Here is a 21,456-nt window from a genome sequence, read left to right as displayed (position 1 = left end):
TGCAGTGAGCTGAGATCTGGCCACTGTACTCCAGCCTGGGTGACAGAGCGAGACTCCGTCTCAAAAAAAAAAAAAAAATTAGCTGGTGTGGTGGCGCATGCCTGTAATCCCAGCTACTTGGGAGGCTGAGGCAGAAGAATTGCTTGAACCCAGGAGGCAGAGGTTGCGGTGAGCCGAGATTGCATCATTGCACTCCATCCTGGGCAACAAAAGTGAAACTCCGTCTCCAAAAAAAAAAAAAAAAAAAAAAAATTAGCTGGGCATGGTGGTGTACGCCTGTAATCCCAACCACTCAAGAGGCTGAGGCAAGAGAATTGCTTGAGCCCAGATGGCAGAGGTTGCAGTGAGCCAAGATTGCACTACTGCACTACAGCCTAGGTGACAAAGCGAGACCCTATCTAAAACAAACAACAAAAAAAGACAGCCATGTGAAGAAGGAGACAGACATTGGAATGATGCTGCCACAATCCAAGGAGCTCCTGGGGCTACCAGAAACTGGAAGAGTCAAGGAAGGGTCCTCTCCTGGGGCCTTTGGAAGGAGAATGGCCCTGGCAACACCTTGATTTCTGACTTTCAGTCTTCAGAATTGTAAGAGAATACATTTCTGTTGTTTCGAGCCACCCAGTTCTTGGAAAATAATACAACTGGCTTCAGTTACAATCTTCATTACACATGAGGCAACTGTGGCTCAGAGAGTTCAAGATCTTGCCTAGGGTTACACAGCAAGGTAATGTTGCACCTGGGATTTGAGTCTATCTACGCAACTCTAAGCCCATGAGCTCAGCTCTCCCCTACAGACCCCCTCGACCTGTCACCTTCTCTCTTGATCCCATCCCCTGACCCTCTACAGCACCCCACCCTGTAAACCTCAGGGGAGACCCTATCCCTTCCCTACTAGCTTCTAAAGACTCCCCCAGGGTCCTGGCTTCCCCAGGCTCCAGCCATAGTTCCTTCCTGCTCTGCCCCAGTAGGCTTCAGGGGTACCTCTCACTGTCTCCCTAAACTCCCCAGCTGCCTCAGTCCTTGATACTGCTCCCAACTGTGCATTTGGGAATTCTGGTGCCTCACAGCCTGGCACTGCCCAGTGCCCCTGCTGCATCTCTGTGCTGTCACTGTCTCCCTGGGGCTGGGTCCTTTTCCACCTGCTGCTTCTCAGGTCTCCAGGCCTAGAGGCCTCCGTGCTCCCTCTTTGTCGAGGGTGCTCAAACTCCTCCTGTGTCACCCCAGTCTCCCCCGCATTGTCCATGTTGCTCCTCGACACTCTCCCCAATTTATTCTCACACTTCCTCCGTAGCCCCTTCTACTCCCCCTGGCCTAATAACCATTAGACCTGCCCAGTGAGACCTGGTAGCTCCCCCTCTCCCCATTCCTTTGGCCCCTTGTCATCAGCCCTGTCCCAGAGCTCCTGAATTTCTAAACCTTGCTGAGACAGTGGTAACTGGCCACTTCCCCTCCCCAAAGAGGAGAACTAACCACCTGCCAGTGTTACCCCAGTCACACCCCTTTTGGACCTGGGCTAGTTACTTGTCATACTAAGGCTTTGCGCAATCTGCCCAGCTCTGCTCCTTTTTATTGTTGTTGTTGTTGTTGAGACAGAGTCTTACTCTGTCACCCAGGCTGGAGTGCAGTGGCTCGATCTTGGCTCACTACAACCTCCACCTCCTGGGTTCAAGCAATTGTCCTGCCTCAGCCTCCCAAGTAGCTGGGACTATACGCATGCAGCACCACACACAGCTAATCTTTTTTGTATTTTTAGTAGAGACGGGGTTTCACCATATTTGTCACCCCAGTCTTGAACTCCTGACCTCAAGTGTTCTGCCCACCTTGGCCACTCAAAGCGCTGGGATTACAGGCGTCAGCCACCGCGCCTGGCCGCTCTGCTTCTCTTAAAAGCCTCCTCTAGATGTTCCAGCTTCTAGTTTCCCTCTCACAGCTCAACATCCAGCCCTGCTCACAATGTTGACTGTGCTCCTCACAGGAACGCCCAGCTCCTAGCACTTCCCACTGCCTACAGGGCAGAGACCAAGCTTACCTGTGTGGCATTTGAGCCACTGTCCAGGCTCCTGTGGGCAGCAAGGTTCAGACAAAGGAGGGCTGGGTTCTGGTCCTGGTTCTTTCTCCACTGTAGGGCCTTCCTCATCTCCCTGTCCCTACCCTGCAACCACTGTTTTTTTTTTTTTTTTTTTTTTTTTTTTTTTTTGAGACAGGGTCTCGCTGTCTTACCCAGGCTGGAGTGCAGTGACGCAAACATAACTGTAACCTTGAACTCCTGGGCTCAAGCGATCCTGCTGCCTCAGCCCCCACCACACTTTGACTCTTGGCCTTTACTGTAGCCCAAGGGCAGGAACTCCCCAAAGTGGGTGCAGATCCATGGCTCAGATCTCGAGCCAGCCTGGTTCCGGGAGGGAAGAAAGGCAAGGCCAGAGCTTGGCTGATGTTGTGCCAATCTTTCCCAAACCAGCAGAGGCTTGTGCAAGGAGAGGTCACTGGAGTCCCTGCGTCCAGGTAGCGTGACAGGGCACAGTGCATACACATAAACATGTACACACAGTGGAGAGGCTTGTGTTGACTTTCCACCTGGGCCCCTGCCACTCACCATTTTTTTGTCAGACAAAAAAAAAGACGTGTCACCATTGATTTGTTAGACAAATCTGGGTGACACAAGCCTGACTTCCAGCTGCCAGTACTGGAGACCCTGTGCCTGAGGGCTTTCTTTGCCCAGGGGCCTTGAAACCTGCGTGTAGGGCAGACAGGAAATGCCAGGCCTCAACCAGGGCTGCCAAGAATGGGTGGAAAAACCCCTCGACTTCCTCACACCTCAGCCAGGGTGACCCTGGCATGTTCTGCAGCCTGTTGCACAGCTCTCCAGCAGGATTGAGCCCGGCTCTGCCACAGAAGTCACTTGCTTCATAATGCCCCCTCTGGGTGTTGCCTAGAATCACCTCCCAGACAAATTAATTACAATTATTCTTTTTTTTTTTTTTTTTTTTTTTTTGAGACGGAGTCTTGCTCTGCCGCCCAGGCTGGAGTGCAGTGGCCGGCTCTCAGCTCACTGCAAGCTCCGCCTCCCGGGTTCACGCCATTCTCCTGTCTCAGCCTCCCGAGTAGCTGGGACTACAGGCGCCCGCCTCGTCGCCCGGCTAGTTTTTTGTATTTTTTAGTAGAGATGGGGTTTCACCGTATTAGCCAGGATAGTCTCGATCTCCTGACCTCGTGATCCGCCCATCTCGGCCTCCCAAAGTGCTGGGATTATAGGCTTGAGCCACCGCGCCCGGCCTAATTACAATTATTCTTGAATCCTTTCCCAGGGTTGGCTTCTAGAGGAACCCAAACCAAAATACACAGGCACAGGAGCATGCACAGAGTCTCACATAGGCACACACACATGAACCACACACAGCACTCAGAGACATAGCCATGCACACACAGATTCAGAGATGCACACACAGACACAGTCAAACACACACACACACGTGCACCCAGAGGCCCAGCCATGGACACACAGACACAGCTGTACCCACACTCACATACCTGTGCATGCGCACACTCACATACACAGACATGCATGCCCTCTCAGCCATGCATGCAGACACAGATGCACATGCCTTCATCCATCCCATATATAAAGAGGGCAGAAGAGTGAACTGACAGGACTCTCCCTCCAGGGGCACAGGGATCCTCAGCTAGATTAAGAATTGGCTCCTGTAGCCATAGTGGAGGAGGAGCTGGCCTGAGGGAGGCTGAGCAGCCAGAGCCCCAGGGTGGCGGTGGGGGATACAGAGGAGAGGCAGTACATGGGAGGTCCGGATATCTGAAACAACGTTGGGGGCAGGATTTTTCCCAAAGAGCCCAGACACAGGAGCCTCCCAGGTAGAGGAAACAGCTTAGAGCAGGTAATGGGCTGGAAAGGTCTGGTCCATGGGGTGATCCTGGTGGGGCGGGGTGCAAGGTGAGGTTGAAGAGGTGATAGGGCAGGTGGGCAATGGAGAGTCTGACCTCATCCCAAGAGCATGGGGAACCATAGAGGGGCTTTGCATGAGGGAGCACACAGTGAGTCCCACGGAGCCTGACAAGTACAATCACCCCACATCTGTCCGAGTCCATTTTGTGCTTGTCCAGGACCAGAAGACAAGGCCCCTCCTCTCTGGAGATGTCTCGCCCCTGCACAGGGTGGCTGCTCTGGCACTGAGCATGTGAGTGACTTGTGGGATTTGAGCCTACCTGAAACCCAAGGATGACTCATCAGATGGGGGCCTTTGTCACCTGATGACCCCCTCGGCTCCTTGCAGCTGAGCTGGGTTGTAGGGGGCAGGACAGTCCCTGAGAGGCAAGGGTACTGATGGGCAGGAGGCAGCGGAAGTGAGTCTACACCAGACAGGCCTGCTACTGCCTGTCTCAGCCCAGAAAAGCTGTGCGTCTCTTCCGTCCCACACCTTGTCCTCCCATGGTCCGGGGCACCCATGTCACTGTGGAATATCTGCTTGTCTTTAAACACCACCTCAACACACCAAATACTTTCTCCTCCTCTTCTCAGAAACCCCTGATCCTGCCACCCAAGAGGCACCCCTGGTGCTGAGCTTGAACCCCCATGAGGACACTCCCTGAGCTTAACCTGCTTGGTGGCCCTTTTCCTCTCTGGCTTCCTTGGAGCAAGGACTCTGATGCTAGTCACCTGCTTCTTCCGCTGAGGCAGGCTTAGGGGCTGGTATACACCTGCCACTCCATTAGAGCCTGGTGACCCCAGCACAGGCCCCGGCACACAGCTGGCATTCCCCGAACGCTTGTGGAATTGAATCCCCTGTTCTCCACCCTATGAAAAGTCCCTGAGTGGAAGCATCGCTGGAGATGGTGGGAGGGATTCCCTGGTGCACGCAGGCTCACTGATTCTGGGGATTGATTTGTCAGACAAATCTGAGTGACCTTTCTTTGTGCCAGGCCAAGGCCAAGTGTTCCACATTTACCGGTGACCAGTAGGGTGTGGTCCCTGCCTTCAGGGAGCTCATAGTCATAGGGGGAAATGAATGATAAACTCACAACATGTCAGGAGTGAGGAGCAGAGAGGCATGAGAGGGTGCTGGGGCGGTGTCAGAGGATGCGACTCTGAGGTGACGTTCAGGCTGAGGCCTGAAATATCATGAGCCAGCAGAATGATGACCTGGTGGACGAGCAGGCCAACCAGAGGGAATAGCTGTGCAAAGGCCCTGAGGAGGGCCTGAGCTTGGCTTGTGGGAGGGGAATGAGGAGGCCAGTGTGCCATGATGAGGAAGGGGAGGTGAAGGAGGCCTCCAGCCACTTCCTCCTGGGAGGCCCCTAACTACATCCCCAGCAAGGGCCCCAGCAAGCTGGGGTCAGAGTTGGGACTTGTCTAGTCTTATGTCCCTGGCCAGGGCATCATAGCCAGGTGACAGTCGCCTTGCTCCTTGAGGGCAAGGCAGGCCTGTTTTTTCATAGTGAGGTCCCAGGACTACTACATCAGAATCACCGAAGGGACATGTTACAAATACAGACTCCTGGCCCCACCCAGACCCACCAAATCAGACTCTGACAGGCCTGGCAATGGGCATTTATGCCAGCTCTTCCCTAAATTCTGGAAACCCTGTGCTCGAAGCCCTCTCTGGGCCTGGCCCTGACTGGCTTGCCCCATTTAATGACCAGCTGTGACCCTGCTTCTCAAACTCATGGAGAGGAGGACATGAAACCATAAAAGCATAAATAGGGCATGTTCCTGAATATCAGCCTAACTTGGAGCTAACTAGTCCATCATTAAAATATTAATTTGATATTTAAAAGAGGCTGTCGTGCCTGGTGCGATGGCATATACCTGTAGTCCCAGATAACTTGGGAAGGTGAGGCAGGAGGATCACTTGAGCCCAGGAGTTTAGGCTGTAGTGCGATATGATCACACCTGTGAATAACCACTGTACTCCAGCCTGGACAACACAGTGAGACCCTTTCTCTTAAAAAGAAAAAAAAAGACACAGCTGTACTGTGGAATAGATGCTAAACTTACTTATTGTTTAAGACGAAATACAAGACAGGCTGGGCATGGTGGCTCACACCTGTAATCCCAGCACTTTGGGAGGCCGAGGCTGGCAGATCACTTTAGGTCAGGAGTTCAAGACCAGCCTGGCCAACAAGGTGAAACCCCGTCTCTACCAAAAATACAAAAAAAAAAAAAAATCAGCAGGTGTAGTGCCATGGACCTGTAATCCCTGCTACTCGGGAGGCTGAGGCATGAGAATTGCTTGAACCCGGGATGTGGAGGTTGCAGTGAGCCAAGATCGCACCAGTGCACTCCAGTCTGGCTGACAGAGTGAGACCTTGCCACACACACACAAAAAAGATGAAAGATGAAATATGAGACAATAAAGGATTTTCTGGTATGGGTTTGGCCACTTTGGGACAGTTTTGGCCCCCATCTCTGCTGTTGAGGTGAAAATCTTGAGGCTCTCTTAAGTTCCTCTGGGGCTTGAACCATTTCAGAGTTCTTAGGCCTTCTTCATGGATGCACTGAGATTAATGGTTCAGGTTTGCAGACAGACAGGCTTAGTTTTAATCCTGGCTTCTCACTAACTCTGTGCCTCAGTTTCTCCATCAGTAAAATGCACTGCTCCTTGTTGTGGGTTGTGGTTAAGACTCATGTGGCCTTTGGCGTAGAGTGACTCTGCAGTAAGTGAAAGTCATCAATTATTTTCTTTCTGACACTGTTCTGGGCTGTTCACAGCACAATTCAGGGCTCTATGGAAGAGGGAAATCCCTTGATCTGGCCTCTTGGGCATCTGGCCCCATCTTCTCTCCCCAAATGCTCTGAGGACAGCTCTGTGGCCTGCATCCTTTTGTTTTGCCTCAGGTCCCTGGGGTTGGGTCGTCCCCAAAACTCCCTCAGCTAGGCAATGGGGCACAGGGACAAAGGGATGCCACAGCTACTGTGGACTGGGCAGCATGTCCCCCATGGCCTCGCCGGGAGACTAAAGTCTGAGAAACTCAGTAACTTGCCCACAGCCACAGAGCCAGTCTACAGTCTAGAACCGTACTGGCCATACGGTAGCCACTAGCCACATATAGCATGGGAATGAATTAAAATTCAACACAATTTAAAATTCAGTTCCCCACTCACACTAGCCACATTTCAAGTGTTCAATAATCACATGTGACCAGTGACTACTATTATGGACAGCCCAGGTGGAATATTTCCATCCTCCCAGAAAACTCTTGTGGTCAATGCTGGTCTAGAAGCAGCAGTTCTCAGCCTTGGCTGCCCACTGGACTCACCTGGGGAGCTTTTGTAAAATGTGAGTGCCTGGGCTCCACCTGCAGGGGTTCTGAACAGCAACTGGGGCTGAGAACTGCTGCTCCGAAGCTCTGTCTGCATGATCTACTGGAAAGGTCCTTATTCTTGAGTTCAGACCTCATGGGAGTGTTTGCGCCTCGATGTCAGCCCACTTGTGCAAGGCCAAGGTGGGGGCCTTCGATATTGTGGGATCTTTTGCCTCAGCTCCTTCTCCTCTCCTTGGATGATGTGAAACAGAGACCTGGCATCTCTTGAAGGGGTATTCTGTGGTAGTGGAGGAGGGCCATGGGTCATGCTCATTGGGTGTGGATAGAAGGACTCAGCACACAGAGGCTTCCCCACCTGACTTGAGTGGATGGGGTGAGTGTGGCTACTGGCCAGCTATGTGTTCTCACACTGCCTGGAAACTGGTCCCAGGGACCCCAGGTCCATTGAATCACTGTCTCCAGGAATCGCATGGCAGCGCCAGTCATGCCACCCACTGCCTGCAATGTGGGAGGACAGGTCCAAGCTGGATGCTTATGCAGGGGAACTTCCTAATGTCTCCACCAGTGTGAGCTTTGCCAGAGTAGCCCCTTCGATTGGATGGAGGAGCAGGGCTGGGCCAGGCTGAAGGCTATAACCCCATTAGACCTCTCCTCACTCTGGGATGTGGCCTGCCTTTAGAGAAAGCTGACCCACAGGGGCACACTAGCTCCACAGTGGGTACCACTGAGGCCCATAATTGCCATGGGACTTCCTGGGAAGGGGCACTCTGCAGGGGTCACTCCCACAATAGGTGGGCCTAGTGTAATAGCCCCATCTGTGGGGGGTCTCTTTTGGTTCATCTCAGTCCTAGGAGGGGACATGTGCCTCCTGACCATTTGAGACAGATCCCCAGAGACCTTGCCTACTTGTGCCCTTCCAGTCTGGCCCTACTCCTGGTCCCCATCTGCTTTGTCCCACTCCCCAGACACCACGTGTTCAGTCCTGTTACCAGACCTTTTCCTAGTCTGCACCCTGCACCTGAACCACCCTTTCTCTTCTCTCCTGTCCATCTGCACCCCTCCTTGTGCTCCAAAGCTTATCTCCTGCTGAGAGCAGCTTTCCTTCATTACCTTAATCCCTTCCCCTTCTCTCCAGCCAAGAACCAGTCCTGAGCATCACAGATTCCATTACAATCTATGAGCAATCTTGGAACGAGTCATTTATTTCATCACTAAACGTGTATTGCACCCCACTCTATCTGGGCCCTCTGCTGGGTGCAGAGGCACAGTCACATCTCTCTCTGGGTGGACATTCTCATGGGGAGAAGACAACAGGTCCATTGAGTCAGCCAGTGTTAAGTCACTGCAGGAAAATAAAGCAGGGAAAGGGGAGGAGTGGGCAGATATTAGTAAGTAGGGTTGTCAGAGAAGACTACACTGAGAAGCTGATGTTTGAACAAAGTCCTGATGGAAGTGACAGATACAGCCATGGGGACATTGGGACAACAGCTGGTGCAAGAGTCCTGAAATGAGAGAGTGGCTGGCACATTCTTATTCGAGGAACAGCAAGAAGCTCAATGTGGCTGGAGCAGGGAGAGCAGGGCAGAGCAGTGGGAGCAGAGGCAAAGACGTGTGGGCCAGATCATTGGAACAGGGGAAGTATGAAGTCACATACTTCATATTAAGTGTCAGCTCACCATCAGGCTCTGACACGAATGAATAGCTCATTGAATCTCTCCTCCTCCATCATGGCAGGCATATTATTATGATTATTTTACAATTGAGAACACTGCAGCGGGGAGAGGTGGTATAACTCCTGCTAGATCAGTTCAGAGATGGCAGGGCCTGGGCTCATCCACAGGTCTGCCTGACCTTGGGACAAGCCCTGAGCTGCCTGCTTAGAGTTTCAAACCCAGGCCACTGGCAGGTGCAGGCAGGGCAAACTGATAGCCTTGATGGGGCTTTCTGGTTTCGCGTTGCCTGGGTTAAGGTGGTGGGTGGGATCCCTCACTTTCCCACTTCTTTCTCTGCCCAACCCTGGGTGGCCTTGGCTCATGGTCAGCAGGCTGGAGAGTGACGACAGGCTCTTGTAGGGGAGCCCACCTGTGGGCTTGCACCAGGATAGACACCTTCCTGCCACAAGGGAACTTGAAAAAGATAGCTACGGCCGAGCGTGGTGGCTTATGCTTGTAATCCCAGCACTTTGGGAGGCCGAAGCAGATGGATTACCTAAGGTTAGGAGTTCAAGACCAGCCTGACCAACATGGTGAAACCTCATCTCTACTAAAAATACACAATTAGCTGGGTGTGGTGCTGCATGCCTATAATCCCAGCTACTTGGGAGGCTGAGGCAGGAGAATCGCTTGAACCCAGGAGGCAGAGGTTGCAGTGAGCTGAGATCACACTATTGCACTCCAGCCTGGGCAACAAGATTAAAACTCTGTCTCAGATAATAATAATAATAAATAAAATAAAAATAAAAATAAAAAAAGATAGCTAAAATAGCTCCCTTCCAGCTTCCTCAATAAGAAGGTCCCCCCAACATTGAGGCTCCTTCAGAAATGAGCTCTGCCCCTGCATGGAGTCCCCAGTCAGAAATGGAGTCCAATCTAATGGAGGTGGTACTGGGGTAGGGGCCTGCCCAGTCAGGGAATAGAGGCACTTGGTTTATGCAGGTTGTACTAGCAGCAGATCCTGGGCTGTTTACATGTTGTCAGAGACTTTGCATTTTTTGGTGAAGAAATGAGCAAGAGGGGGTGGGGCACCTTCAGCTCTTCCTCCCTTGTGAATAGGGATGGAAGACAGAAGGATCTGGAAAGATTAGGAGGGTGAGTAAAATCTTCTAGTGACTCTCACTTTGAATAAATTTGATGTTTGAAAACCATTTACAGAAGAGTTTCTCTAAATTTAATTTTTGTTTGTTTGTTTGTTTTTCAGAGACACAGTCTTGCACTGTCGCCCAGGTTGGAATGCAGTGGCACAATCTTGACTCACTGCAATATCCGCCTCCCGCATTCAGGTGATTCTCATGCCTTGGCCTTCTGAATAGCTGGGATTACAGGTGCGTGCCACCAGGTCCAGCTAATTTTTGTACTTTTTGTAGGGATGGGGTTTTGCCATGTTGGTGAGGCTGGTCTCGAACTACTGGCCTCAAGTGATCTGCCTGCCTCAGCCTCCCAAAGTGCTGGGATTATAGGCTTGAGCAACTGCGTCCAGCCTCTAAATTCAATCTTCTAAGTTACAAGCTCCTGTAGACCAGGGTGTTCCATAGCTAAAATTGACAAAAACCAAAACTACCACCCAAAAACAATAAAGGAACCCTTACATTTAACGGGTAGATTTTTTTTTTTTTTTTTGGTTAGGAGGTTAGGACTTACTATGTTCCAGAAACTTTATTGATACGATTTATTTTAATTAATCCATTCACTCTTCCAATTAATTTGTTTTTTTTTTTTTTTTTTTTGAGATGGAGTCTTGCTGTGTTGCCCAGGCTGGAGTGCAGTGGCGCGATCTCGGCTCACTGCAAGCTCTGCCTCCCAGATTCACGCCATTCTCCTGCCTCAGCCTCCCGAGTAGCTGGGACTACAGGCACCCGCCACCATGCCCGGCTAATTATTTTTGTATTTTTAGTAGAGACAGGGTTTCACCGTGTTAGCCAGGATGGTCTCAATTTCTTGACCTCATGATCCGCCTGTCTTGGCCTCCCAAAGTGCTGGGATTACAGGCGTGAGACACCACACCGGCCTTTTTTTTTTTTTTTTTTTTCATTTTAAAAAGATGGGACCAGCAGCTTTGAAATTTTCGCTAACTTGCTGTAGATTTCATGGCTTACAAGAGGAAGAAACAGAAGTGTGGTGGAACTCAGGTTCGGCTGATTTCAAAGTCACGTGCTTTCATGTCCCATGATAAACAGAAAAGAGACACTGGGCTGGTTTTGCAGGCTAAGTTAAACTCTTTTTTTTTTTTTTTTCTTGTTTTCTTGTTTTTGAGATAGGGTCTCACTCTGTCCCCCAGGCTGGGATGCAGTGCTGTGATCATGGCTCACTGCAAATTTTCTGTATTTAATTTTTTTCTTCCTTAATTTTTCTGCCCTAAATGTTTGGCTAGCAGGCAAGAGAACAACTGAATAAGATGTGAGCGTTGGTGGTATGAACCCAAAACATCTGAGACAGGTCTCAGTCTATTTAGAAAATTTATTTTGCCAAAAATGTTAATGATGTGCCATGACAGAGCCTCAGGAGGTCCTAACGACCTGTGCCCAAGATGGTCTGGGCACAGCTTGGTTTTCTACATTTTAGGGAGACATCAATTGATACATGTACAATTCACACTGGTTTGATCTGGAAGGGCAGGACAACCTGAAGGTGGGAGGTGGTGGGGCTTTCAGGTCATAGGTAGATTTAAACTTTTTTTTTTTTTTTTTTTTGAGACAGAGTCTTGCTCTGTCTCCCAGGCTGGAATGCAGTGGCACAATCTTGGCTCACTGCAACCTCTGCCTCCCGGGTTCAAGCAATTCTCCTGCCTCAGCCTCCCAAGTACCTGGGACTACAGATACGTGCCACCATGCCTGGCTAATTTTTATATTTTAGTAGAGACAGGGTTTCACCATGCTGGCCAGGCCGGTCTTGAACTCCTGGCTTCATGTGATCTGCCTGTCTTGGCCTCCCAAAGTGCTGGGATTACAGGTGTCAGCCACCGCGCTCGGCCAGATTTAAACATATTCTGATTTGTGATGTGTTGAAAGAGTTATTATCAGTAGAAAGGACTATCTTGGTTAAGATAAGGGGTTGTGGAGACCAAGGTTTTATCAAGAAGATGAAGCTGGCCGGGCGCGGTGGCTCAAGCCTGTAATCCCAGCACTTTGGGAGGCCGACACGGGCAGATCACGAGGTCAGGAGATCGAGACCATCCTGGCTAACACGGTGAAACCCCGTCTCTACTAAAAAAAATACAAAAAACTAGCCGGGTGAGGTGGCAGTCTCCTGTAGTCCCAGCTACGTGGGAGGCTGAGGCAGGAGAATGGCCTAAACCCAGGAGGTGGAGCTTGCAGTGAGCTGAGATCCGGCCACTGCACTCCAGCCTGGGCGACAGAGCGAGACTCCGTCTCAAAAAAACAAAAAACAAAAAACAAGAAGATGAAGCCTCCGGGTAGCAGGTTTCAGAGAAAATAGATTGTAAATGTTTCCTCTCAGACTTAAGGTCTGTGTTGATGTTAATGCTGGAGGGAAGGGATATAGTGAGGCTTGTCCAACCCCCATTTCCCATCATGGCCTGAACCAGTCTTTCAGGTTAAATTTTAGAGTGTCCTGGCCAAGAAGGAAGTCTGTTCAGATGGTTGCCAGGGGCCTTCAAATTTTATTTTATTTTATTTATTTATTTGAGATGGAGTCTCGCCAGTCTGTCGCCAGGCTGGAGTGCAGTGGTGCAACCTCGGCTCACTGCAACCTCGGCTCACTGCAATCTCTGCCTCTCGGGTTCAGGTGATTCTCCTGCCTCAGCCTTCCAAATAGCTGGGATTGCAGGCACAAGCCACCATGCCCAGCTAATTTTTGCATTTTTAATAGAGATGGGGTTTCACCACATTGGCCAGGATGGTCTCAATCTCTTGACCTTGTGATCCTCCCGCCTTAGTCTCCCAAAGTGCTGGGATTGCAGGCGTGAGCCACCGCGCCCAGCCCAAATTTTATTTTTGGTTTACATTCTCCCTATTACGGCCAAGATTTGCCAGAGGCAACATCAATGGCCACCAGATTTTAATTTTCTTTCATAACATTGCTGAGGTGGCATGGCTGCCTGCCCTGGGTTCATCTTGTCCCTCAGTGGGATTCCCTGTGGTTAAGGGACTTAGAGCCAACGAGACTTACAGCCAATTAATTGTTCCAGGCCAGATATGAATGGACAGGCATTCATTACTCCTTAAAATTATTGTTAATATTATTATTAATTTTAAGTAGAAAGCCAACAAACAAAAGCTAAGATGAGGTTACAAAACTGACTTATTTTTAACTTCTATATGTTGAGCTACTATAATCTTTTTTTTTGAGAGGGAGTCTCACTCTGTTGCCCAGGCTAGAGTGCAGTGGTGCGATCTCAGCTCACTGCAACCTGTGTCTCTGGGGTTCTAGCAATTCTCCTGCCTCAGCTGAAGACCACATGCCTGTGACACAGACTCAGGAGGTCCTGATGACATGTGCCCAAGATGGCTGGGGCACAGCTTGGTTTTATACGTTTTAGGGAGACAGGAGACATCAATCAATATTTGTAAGATATACATTGATTTGGTCCAGAAAGGCGGGACAACTCAAAGCAGGGAGGTGGCTTCCAGGTCCTAGGTAGATCAGGGACAAACGATTGCATTCTTTGAGTTTCTGATTAGCCTTTCACTAAATATACAATTTATTAATATATATGAAAGAAGGGTAGTGGAAATAGTCACTTATGCCTTAGTGCGCCTGGCCACTGCACCCGGCCTCCTTTTCTTTTTAAAATCTTTTAGAGAAAGCATTTTAGAAGAAAATGAGACTCTGGGCCGGGCGCGGTGGCTCATGCCTGTAATCCGAGCACTTTGGGAGGCTGAGGTGGGCGGATCACCTGAGGTCAAGAGTTTGAGACCAGCCTGGCCAACATGGTGAAACCCTGTCTCTACTAAAAATACAAAAATTAGCCAGGCGTGGTGGTGGGCGTCTGTAATCCCAGCTACCTGGGAGGCTGAGGCAGGAGAATTGCTGGAATCCAGGAGGCAGAGGCTGCAATGAGCCAAGATTGTGCCACTGCACTCCAGCCTGGGTGACAAGAGCCAGACTCTGTCTTTAAAAAAAAAAAAAAACAGAAAAGAAAAGAAAAAGAAAATGAGACCCTGGTCTCAGGTTTTGTCTGATCTCTCATTGGTAGGATGTTTTATTCCTAGAGGGGTAGGTCCCACATTATTAGGAAAGATCATTTTTAGCAGGTTGTGAAGGCTCATGTCCTGTGAAGAGAAAATAGGGGGAGGAAGGGAGAAAAACAACAACACACGAACAACAACAACAAAAAGAACAACCCTGGAAAACTGACATAGGCCATATTACCCTGAAGTCCATACACTGGTAGGCAGGTATGAAAGTGGCTTATGTATGTAAATATGTTGCTGTTATTTTGTTCTGAAGTTTAAGTTGTCTACTTTCAGTTCACAGGGCTTTAAGAAAGCACAGCTTAATTTTCAGTGATTTCAAATTAGAGAAAATAGGGAAAAAAGGAAAAGAAAGAAGGAGAAAAGAAAGGAAAACATTTTGGAGACTTGTAGCCAGGAAAAATTTTAGAATTCAGTAAAAAACTGTAGAAAATAATAAAAATTGAAAAACATTAGGCAAGACTAGAATCTAATAACAAGTGTACTATAGTTTATCTTGAAACATAATTTCCATCTCTCTAGTCCCCATTTTCACAAAAGACAAATCATGGTAGGATTGATTTGTCTGCAAAAATAAGGTTTAGTCTTATGCTTGGCCTGATTATTTGTATAAAGTGCAGCAAGAATAACTATTTGCCACATAGGCTCTTTGTGTAATTGGCTTTTATGGAATTTTGTTTTATAAGGAATATCAGATAAGACTTTTTTTAAAGCCTTGAGCCCAGCCCTGGGTTTGTGCTGTCAAATATTAACACCTACGTGAGTTTGGGTAAATTTGTCTCCTCTTGAGGTCCCAAGATAACTTGGGGCTCCTAAGCCTGTCAGAAAGTGATATTCTTTACTTATCACAGGTCAGGAACCCTGTACAGGCACTGTGTAGACAAGGTGCCAGTTTTCCCTAGGGGCTTTTATTGGCCCTATAAGTCAACTTTGATTCCTTAAAGGAGTGTGTTTCTGTCTGAAAGCATGCCATTCCAGTCAAAGCCTTGATAAAATAACCAGTGTCTCCAATTGTATCCTGTTACAAAAGAAAACAGATTCTTATTGCACTTATGCAAATAAATGTATTGTGTACGTTAAGAATACTCACAAATAGTTTCCAAATTTGGAAAAAATCAGGTACAGAGAAATATGTTCCAAATTTTGTTTATAGCAGTACACGTTACTCAATTGTTAAAAGCTGCAAATAGCTCAAAATAGGGCCAGGTGGGGTGGCTTATGCCTGTAATTCCAGCACTTTGGGAGGCTGAGGTAGGCGGATCACTAGAAGCCAGGAATTCAAGACCAGCCTGGGCAACATGGCAAAACTCCAACTCTAAAAAAAATACAAAAATTGGCCAGGCTCGGTGGCTCACGCCTATAATCCCAGCACTTTGGGAGGCGGAGGCAGGTGGATCACGAGGTCAGGAGATTGAGACCATCCTGGCTAACATGGTGAAGCCCCGTCTCTACTAAAAATACAAAAACAAAATTAGGCAGGTGTGGTGGTTGGCGCCTGTAGTCCCAGCTACTCGGGAGGCTGAGGTGAGAACCCCGGAGGCGGAGTGAACCCGGGAGGCGGAGCTTGCAGTGAGCCAGGATCGTGCCACTGCACTCCAGCCTGGGTGACAGAGCGAGACTCCACCTCAAAAAAAAAAAAAAAGTAGCTGGGTGTGGTGGTCCACCGGTACTCCCAGCTACTTGGGAGGCTGAGGCATGAGAGTCGCTTGAACCTGCTAGGCGGAGGTTGCAGTGAGCTGAGATCGCACCACTGCACTCCAGCTTGGGTGACAGAGGGAGACTGTCTGAAAAAAAAAAAAGAAAGAAAGAAAGTTTTCTTGGCTCTGAAAAACAAAAGGTAAGCAATTTTTTTTTTTTTTTGAGATGGAGTCTCTCTCTGTCTCCCAGGCTGGAGTGCAGTGGCATGATCTTGGCTCACTGCAACCTCCGCCTCCCGGGTTCAAGTGATTCTCCTGCCTTAGCCTCCCAAGTAGCTGGGATTACAGGCATGTGCCACCACGCCCAGCTAATTTTTGTATTTTTAGTACAGATGGGGTTTTGCCATGTTGGCCAGGCTGGTCTCAAACTCCTGACCTCAGGTGATCTGCCTGCCTTGGCCATCCAAAGTACTGGGATTACAGGTTTGAGCCACCGCGTCCTGCCAGATAAGCAATGTTTTAAGCAAAATAAAAGGATTATTTCCGTCTTCTTTTAGTTCAGTCCATGCAGTTAATCCCTGTTCTGTTTGATACTCATGAACATTTCAGCTGTCTATGGGATTCTTGGAAGTTTTTCCTCTATTCTACTGTCACAGTCTCCAAAATTATCAGAAACTTGCATTCAAAAGCACCTGTCAGAGTCCTATAGCTGATTATAAAAACATCTTTTGAAAAGGATAAAAGTAAAACAACTGTGGACGATAAAGTCTGAGAGCAGTCATAGTTAAACACACAATTGACAAGGAAATTTGGTTACTTCTGTGGCATACAACAATTTGATTATTTCTGTGGCATACAACAATTTTACATAATAACCATAATTACTTCCTTTTTTTTTTTTTGAGATGGAGTTTTTGCTCTTGTCACCCAGGCTGGAGTTCAATGGCGCAATCTCAGCTCACTGCAACCTCTGCCTCCTGGGTTCAAGCAATTCTCCTGCCTCAGCTTCCCAAGTAGCTGGGATTATAGGCGCCCACCATGATGCCGAGCTAATTTTTGTATTTTTAGTAGAGATGGGGTTTCACCATGTTGGCCAGGCTGGTCTTGAACTCCTGACCTCAGTTGATCCACCCACCTCGGCCTCCCATTGTGCTGGAATTACAGGCATGAGCCACTGTGCCTGACCCATAATTACTTCTGATAACATATGCTAAGACATATCAGAATTACAGGAATTTCACACAATTCTGGAACACATTTATATAAATACACATTTATATAAATATAATCCAAAGAAGGTTAAACACCATTTCATATTTGACAATACTTCCTGTATGATTGTATTATTTATCTCAAACAAATCTAATATATCTCTTCTGGACTTCAGGGGACTAATAAAGAAAAAAATGCAAACTGAAGTTAGAATGTCCTTTTGGGGAGTTTGTCAAATATAAAAAATCTTAACACACTTGATATTGATGGCAGTGGCTATGCCATCAGGCTGGCTGCAGCTGTACGGATTGGGCTGCACACACTGTGGAGCTGGTGGGAGCCCTGGGAGCCCCGCCTCTTCTGATTCCTTCCTTCGTTCCTGATTTTCAGCCAAGAAAATTCCCAATCCGGCTACTTACCTAACAACAGGTCTTAGGCTAAAGACTACTCTCTACCATCCCAGAAGTAGGAAAAACTCAAACTTGCCTTCTCTGTTGGAAGCGAGCTCTAACTCTAGAAAGGAGTTACCTGCCTTCCATCATCATGGAAGCAGGAAAACTTGCCTTCCTTGTTGGAACAAGTAAAACTCCAGAAAAAGGAGTTGTACAGTAAAATAAACTTTAGATGTTAACCAAATTTGGGAAGATCAGGAATTTTGTGGAACGTGGAGCGGGGCTCCCAGGCCTTAGCAAATTGTCCTATAGATTTGAGCCATAAAGATAGCTCAAGCTGGTACCAAGCACCGATAGGAGATCTGTCAAAGGTCAGGAGCACCTCCACTCAGAATCCTTTTGTGGTTGCCAAACTGTTAACCCAAAATATCTGAGACAGGTCTCAGCCAACTTAGAAAATTTATTTTGCCAAGGTTAAGGACACACACATGACACAGCCTCAGGAGGTCCTGACAATATGTGCCCAAGTGGCCTGGGCACAGCATGGTTTTATACATTTTAGGGAGACAAAATACATCAATCAATACATGTAAGATTTACATTGGTTTGATCTGGAAGGGCAAGACAACTCAAAGTGGGAAACTTCCATGTCATTGGTAGATTTAAACACATTCTGATTGGCAATTGGTTGAAAGAATTATTATCAGTAGAAAGGGATATCTTGGTTAAGATAAGGGGTTGTGGAGACCAAGGTTTTACCACGCAGATGAAGCCTCCAAGTAGCAGGTTTCAGAGAAAATAGATCGTAAATGTTTCTCATCAGACTTAAGTTTTGTGTTGATGTTAACGCTGGAGGGTATAATGAGGCATGTCCAACCCCCACTTCCCATTATGGCCTGAACGACTCTTCCAGGTTAAATTTTAGAGTGCCTTGGCCAAGCAGGGAGTCCATTCAGATGGTTACTGGTGGCCTTCAAATTTTATTTTATTTTTATTATTTATTTATTTATTTTTGAGACGGAGTCTCCCTCTGTTGCCCAAGCTGGAGTGCAGCCGCGAGATCTTGGCTCACTGTAACCTCTGCCTCCGGAGTTCAAGCAGTTCTCCACTTGAGCTCGGCCTCCCGAGTAGCTGGGTTTACAGGCGCGTGCCACCACGCCCGGCTAATTTTTGTATTTTTAGTAGACATGGGGTTTCACCATGTTGGCCAGGTTGGTCTCGTACTTCTGGCCTCAGGTGATCCACCCACCTCAGCCTCCCAAATTGGCAAAGTGCTGAGATTACAGGCGTGAGCCACTGCGCCCGGCCTCTCCTTTTAAAGACTGGGTCTCTAACAGCTTCTCAGGCCTGAAGGATCCTGACAGGGCCGGGCTGCACCACACTCCCTCGTGTTACAAATGGGGAAACTGGGGCACAGAGCAGAGGCGTTTTTCCTGAGATCACACAGCCAATCAGGGCGAGAACTGAGAATAGAACCTAGATTTCTCCAGTCCATGTTTGTGATTCCGAGTAACTCATGTTATTTTAAATCGATACTTGTCTTAAGAACGTTCGGACGGGCGAACCATTGAGAGTTCCCGAGGGGCGAATACTCAGTTCTCAATAGGTTCCTGTGAGAAAATCTGGCTGCGCTGGCGCTCGCGGGTGCTTTAAGGCAGTCTGGTCACAGCAACCCACGTGTCCTCCGCTTCCGGGATCCTTAAGGCCGTCGTTTCGTGTGGTAAAACTCGGCCCGCCGTCACGTCATCTTGGGAAGTGTAGTTCCACCTTCCTCCAGATATAGGGGCGTGGGCGACTTGGAACTGCATTTCCCAGCAGGCTGCGCTCGCCGTTAGAGTAGCCGGATCACTGGCTGGTGGGGTGAAGCCCTCATCCTGGGTCTTTTAATTTCTCAGGCGGAACAAGTGGCGGCGGACAGAGGCCTTTGGCGGCGCTGTCTGTGGGTTTTCTGGGCTTGGGGAACTGGGTACGGAGACCGTGGCGCCGGCCGCCCGTCACCCAGCTCTGCTTCCAGTCGTGGGGCAAAAAGCTGAGGCGCTTCTCCTTTAATTGCGGTGGGCGGGGCGTGCCGACGCGGCCCGCGTTGCTATTGGTGGCCGTTGGGGGCGCGGAAACTGAACGGGCCGCAACGGCCACCGCCGCTGCCTTCGGCGCCGCCAGCCCGGCCATGGCTGCGCCCTGCGCGGTAAGCCCAGCCGACTGCAGCTCCCCAGGCCTCAGTCTCCCCGCTGGGACACTGGGCGCCTAGTGGCCAGAGCGATGGCTGCGAGGGGCGGGTGGGGCGCCAGGTTCCAGGGTAGTCCTCTTCAGGTCCAGTTTACCGTCTGTGCTGGGTTGGGCACTTTCTGAGCCCCTCCTGCGTGCCAGGCCCTGCGCTGGGTTTCTGGAGCGAACAAACAGGCCTCTGCCTCCATCGTTTGCATCCTAGCGAGGGACACACGACCAAGTCCTGACTCATGTGTGACCTGGGGCTGGTATCGGGCCTCTGTAGCCATTCTCCCCGTCCTTAGCAGTGGGTGGCTGCGTGGGGTCTTGTTGACGGTACACCCTGCTCCAGCAGGGGGGTACAGCAGGACGCTGGGATGCTCAGGCCTGCAGTGTGAGCCGGGTGGAGTCGCCCTCTCTGAGTCCACGTTCCTCCAGAGGTCCTCATTTCGAGAGATTCCTTTGAACGGGCCTGGCCTTCTGGCTGATAGGAGAGTCAGGGAGGGTAGGTGGTAGCCTGTGATGCCCTGAGGCACTTGAGGACGTGGACGGAGAGTCCAGGCTAGGATACCGACCTTTTGACTCCTAATCTGGTACTCTACCTCCCTTCCTGTCCCCCGTGTGTAAACCACTGTTGAGGGAGATGAGGCCCACATGCAGGGAACTACAGAGGGGAGGCGGTGTTGAGAGATATCAGGGGACCTACTGGTCAGCGGTGGACCTGAACTTGCCTCTGCCCACTGAGCCTGGAGGCGGACACTCTCTTACCCATGTTTTTTCAAGAAGCTCAGGTGAGAGCAGAAGGCTCTTTTGGGGACCCTCCCCCGGCTACTTCTCCCTCTGTTGTTGAAAGGAGATTCCGACAGGTGCGTTAGGGGTGGAGCTGGGCACAAGGCCATAGGGCCTTTGTTCTGGTTACTGCTGTGTAGGGTGGCAGTGGCTTTGCTGTACCCCAAGGACATCCTTTCCCAAGAGGAGCCTTTGTGCTTCTTGGAGCACCCAAAGTGCTTCTTTGAGGTTTGTGATACTTAGTTTAGGGGGAGATGTTTGGGTGGCTGAATTATAACCCTTCAAGTGTTGAGACGCAAGCTGCTATTGGGAGGACGGAGTCTCCGGAATATTCTGTCTGGTGTTTTCCTAAGCAATGTCCTGATGTCCTGAATGGCCTTGCCGTTTCTCTGTTGTTGGGTAGAGTGGAGTTGGTGGTGATGCCATGAGGACTTGTCCAGGGCTTACCTTTTGGGTTCACTGGCCAGTCTGTGGTGGCATTGAGGTGATAGGATCTGATTCCTGAGAAAAGGTTAGGGGATGCTGTAAGGTTCCTGTTTTCTCTCTCTAGGCTTTTAAAACATAACTTTATTAAGATATTCATATACCATAGAATTCACCTTTTAAAGTGTACAGTTCAGTAGCTTTTAGTACATTCACAGTGTTGTGCAGCTGTAATCACTAATTCTAGAATATTTTCGTCATCCCAGAAAGAAACTCCATACTCAATAACAGTCACGCCGCTTCTTCCCTTTCCCCATTTTCTCCCAACCCTTGGTAGTCACTAATATATTAATACTTTCTGTCTCTATATATTGACTATTCTGAACTTTTCATATGAATGGAATCAGACAAAATGTGGCCTTTGGTGTCTGACTTCTTTGACTTAGCATGTTTTCAGGGTTCATCCATGTTGCAGCAAGCATCAGCACTTCAGTCCTTTTTATGGCTGAATAATATTCTGTTGTATGAATATGCTACATTTGGTTTATTCAGTCGTGTTGATGGACATTTGGGTTCATTCACTTGTTGGCTATTAAGAAAAATGCTGCTCTGAACATTTGTGTACCAGTTTTTGTGTAAACCATGTTTTCAA

At 49.0% G+C, this 21,456-nt stretch overlaps 1 protein-coding gene and 1 long non-coding RNA gene across 11 annotated transcripts in view; both read left to right on the top strand.

Annotated features, from left to right (window-relative positions):
• LOC117082673 overlaps window positions 1–10,232 on the top strand; it is a 28,812-nt gene extending 18,580 nt beyond the window's left edge. Inside the window, exon 3 of the long non-coding RNA XR_004436727.1 lies at window positions 10,195–10,232. This is a non-coding gene — a long non-coding RNA (uncharacterized LOC117082673). The remainder of the gene's footprint in view (window positions 1–10,194) is intronic.
• An 8,874-nt stretch (window positions 10,233–19,106) lies between these two features.
• Window positions 19,107–21,456, top strand: part of POC1A (POC1 centriolar protein A) — an 81,861-nt gene continuing 79,511 nt past the window's right edge. For 3 of the 10 annotated variants that reach the window (XM_033209523.1, XM_033209469.1, XM_033209532.1), the window contains exon 1: window positions 19,112–19,572. In XM_033209523.1, coding sequence (XP_033065414.1) covers window positions 19,555–19,572 — 18 coding nt within the window. In that variant the 5' untranslated portion in view covers window positions 19,112–19,554. Of the gene's footprint in view, window positions 19,573–21,456 lie in introns of all 10 variants that reach the window. The other 7 variants (XM_033209452.1, XM_033209494.1, XM_033209512.1 and 4 more) reach the window with 7 other exon arrangements.

Source organism: Trachypithecus francoisi, unplaced genomic scaffold, assembly GCF_009764315.1.
Source record: "Trachypithecus francoisi isolate TF-2019V2 unplaced genomic scaffold, Tfra_2.0 Lachesis_group0, whole genome shotgun sequence".
Lineage (NCBI taxonomy): Eukaryota > Metazoa > Chordata > Mammalia > Primates > Cercopithecidae > Trachypithecus > Trachypithecus francoisi.
This window is presented reverse-complemented; position numbering and strand designations above follow the sequence as displayed.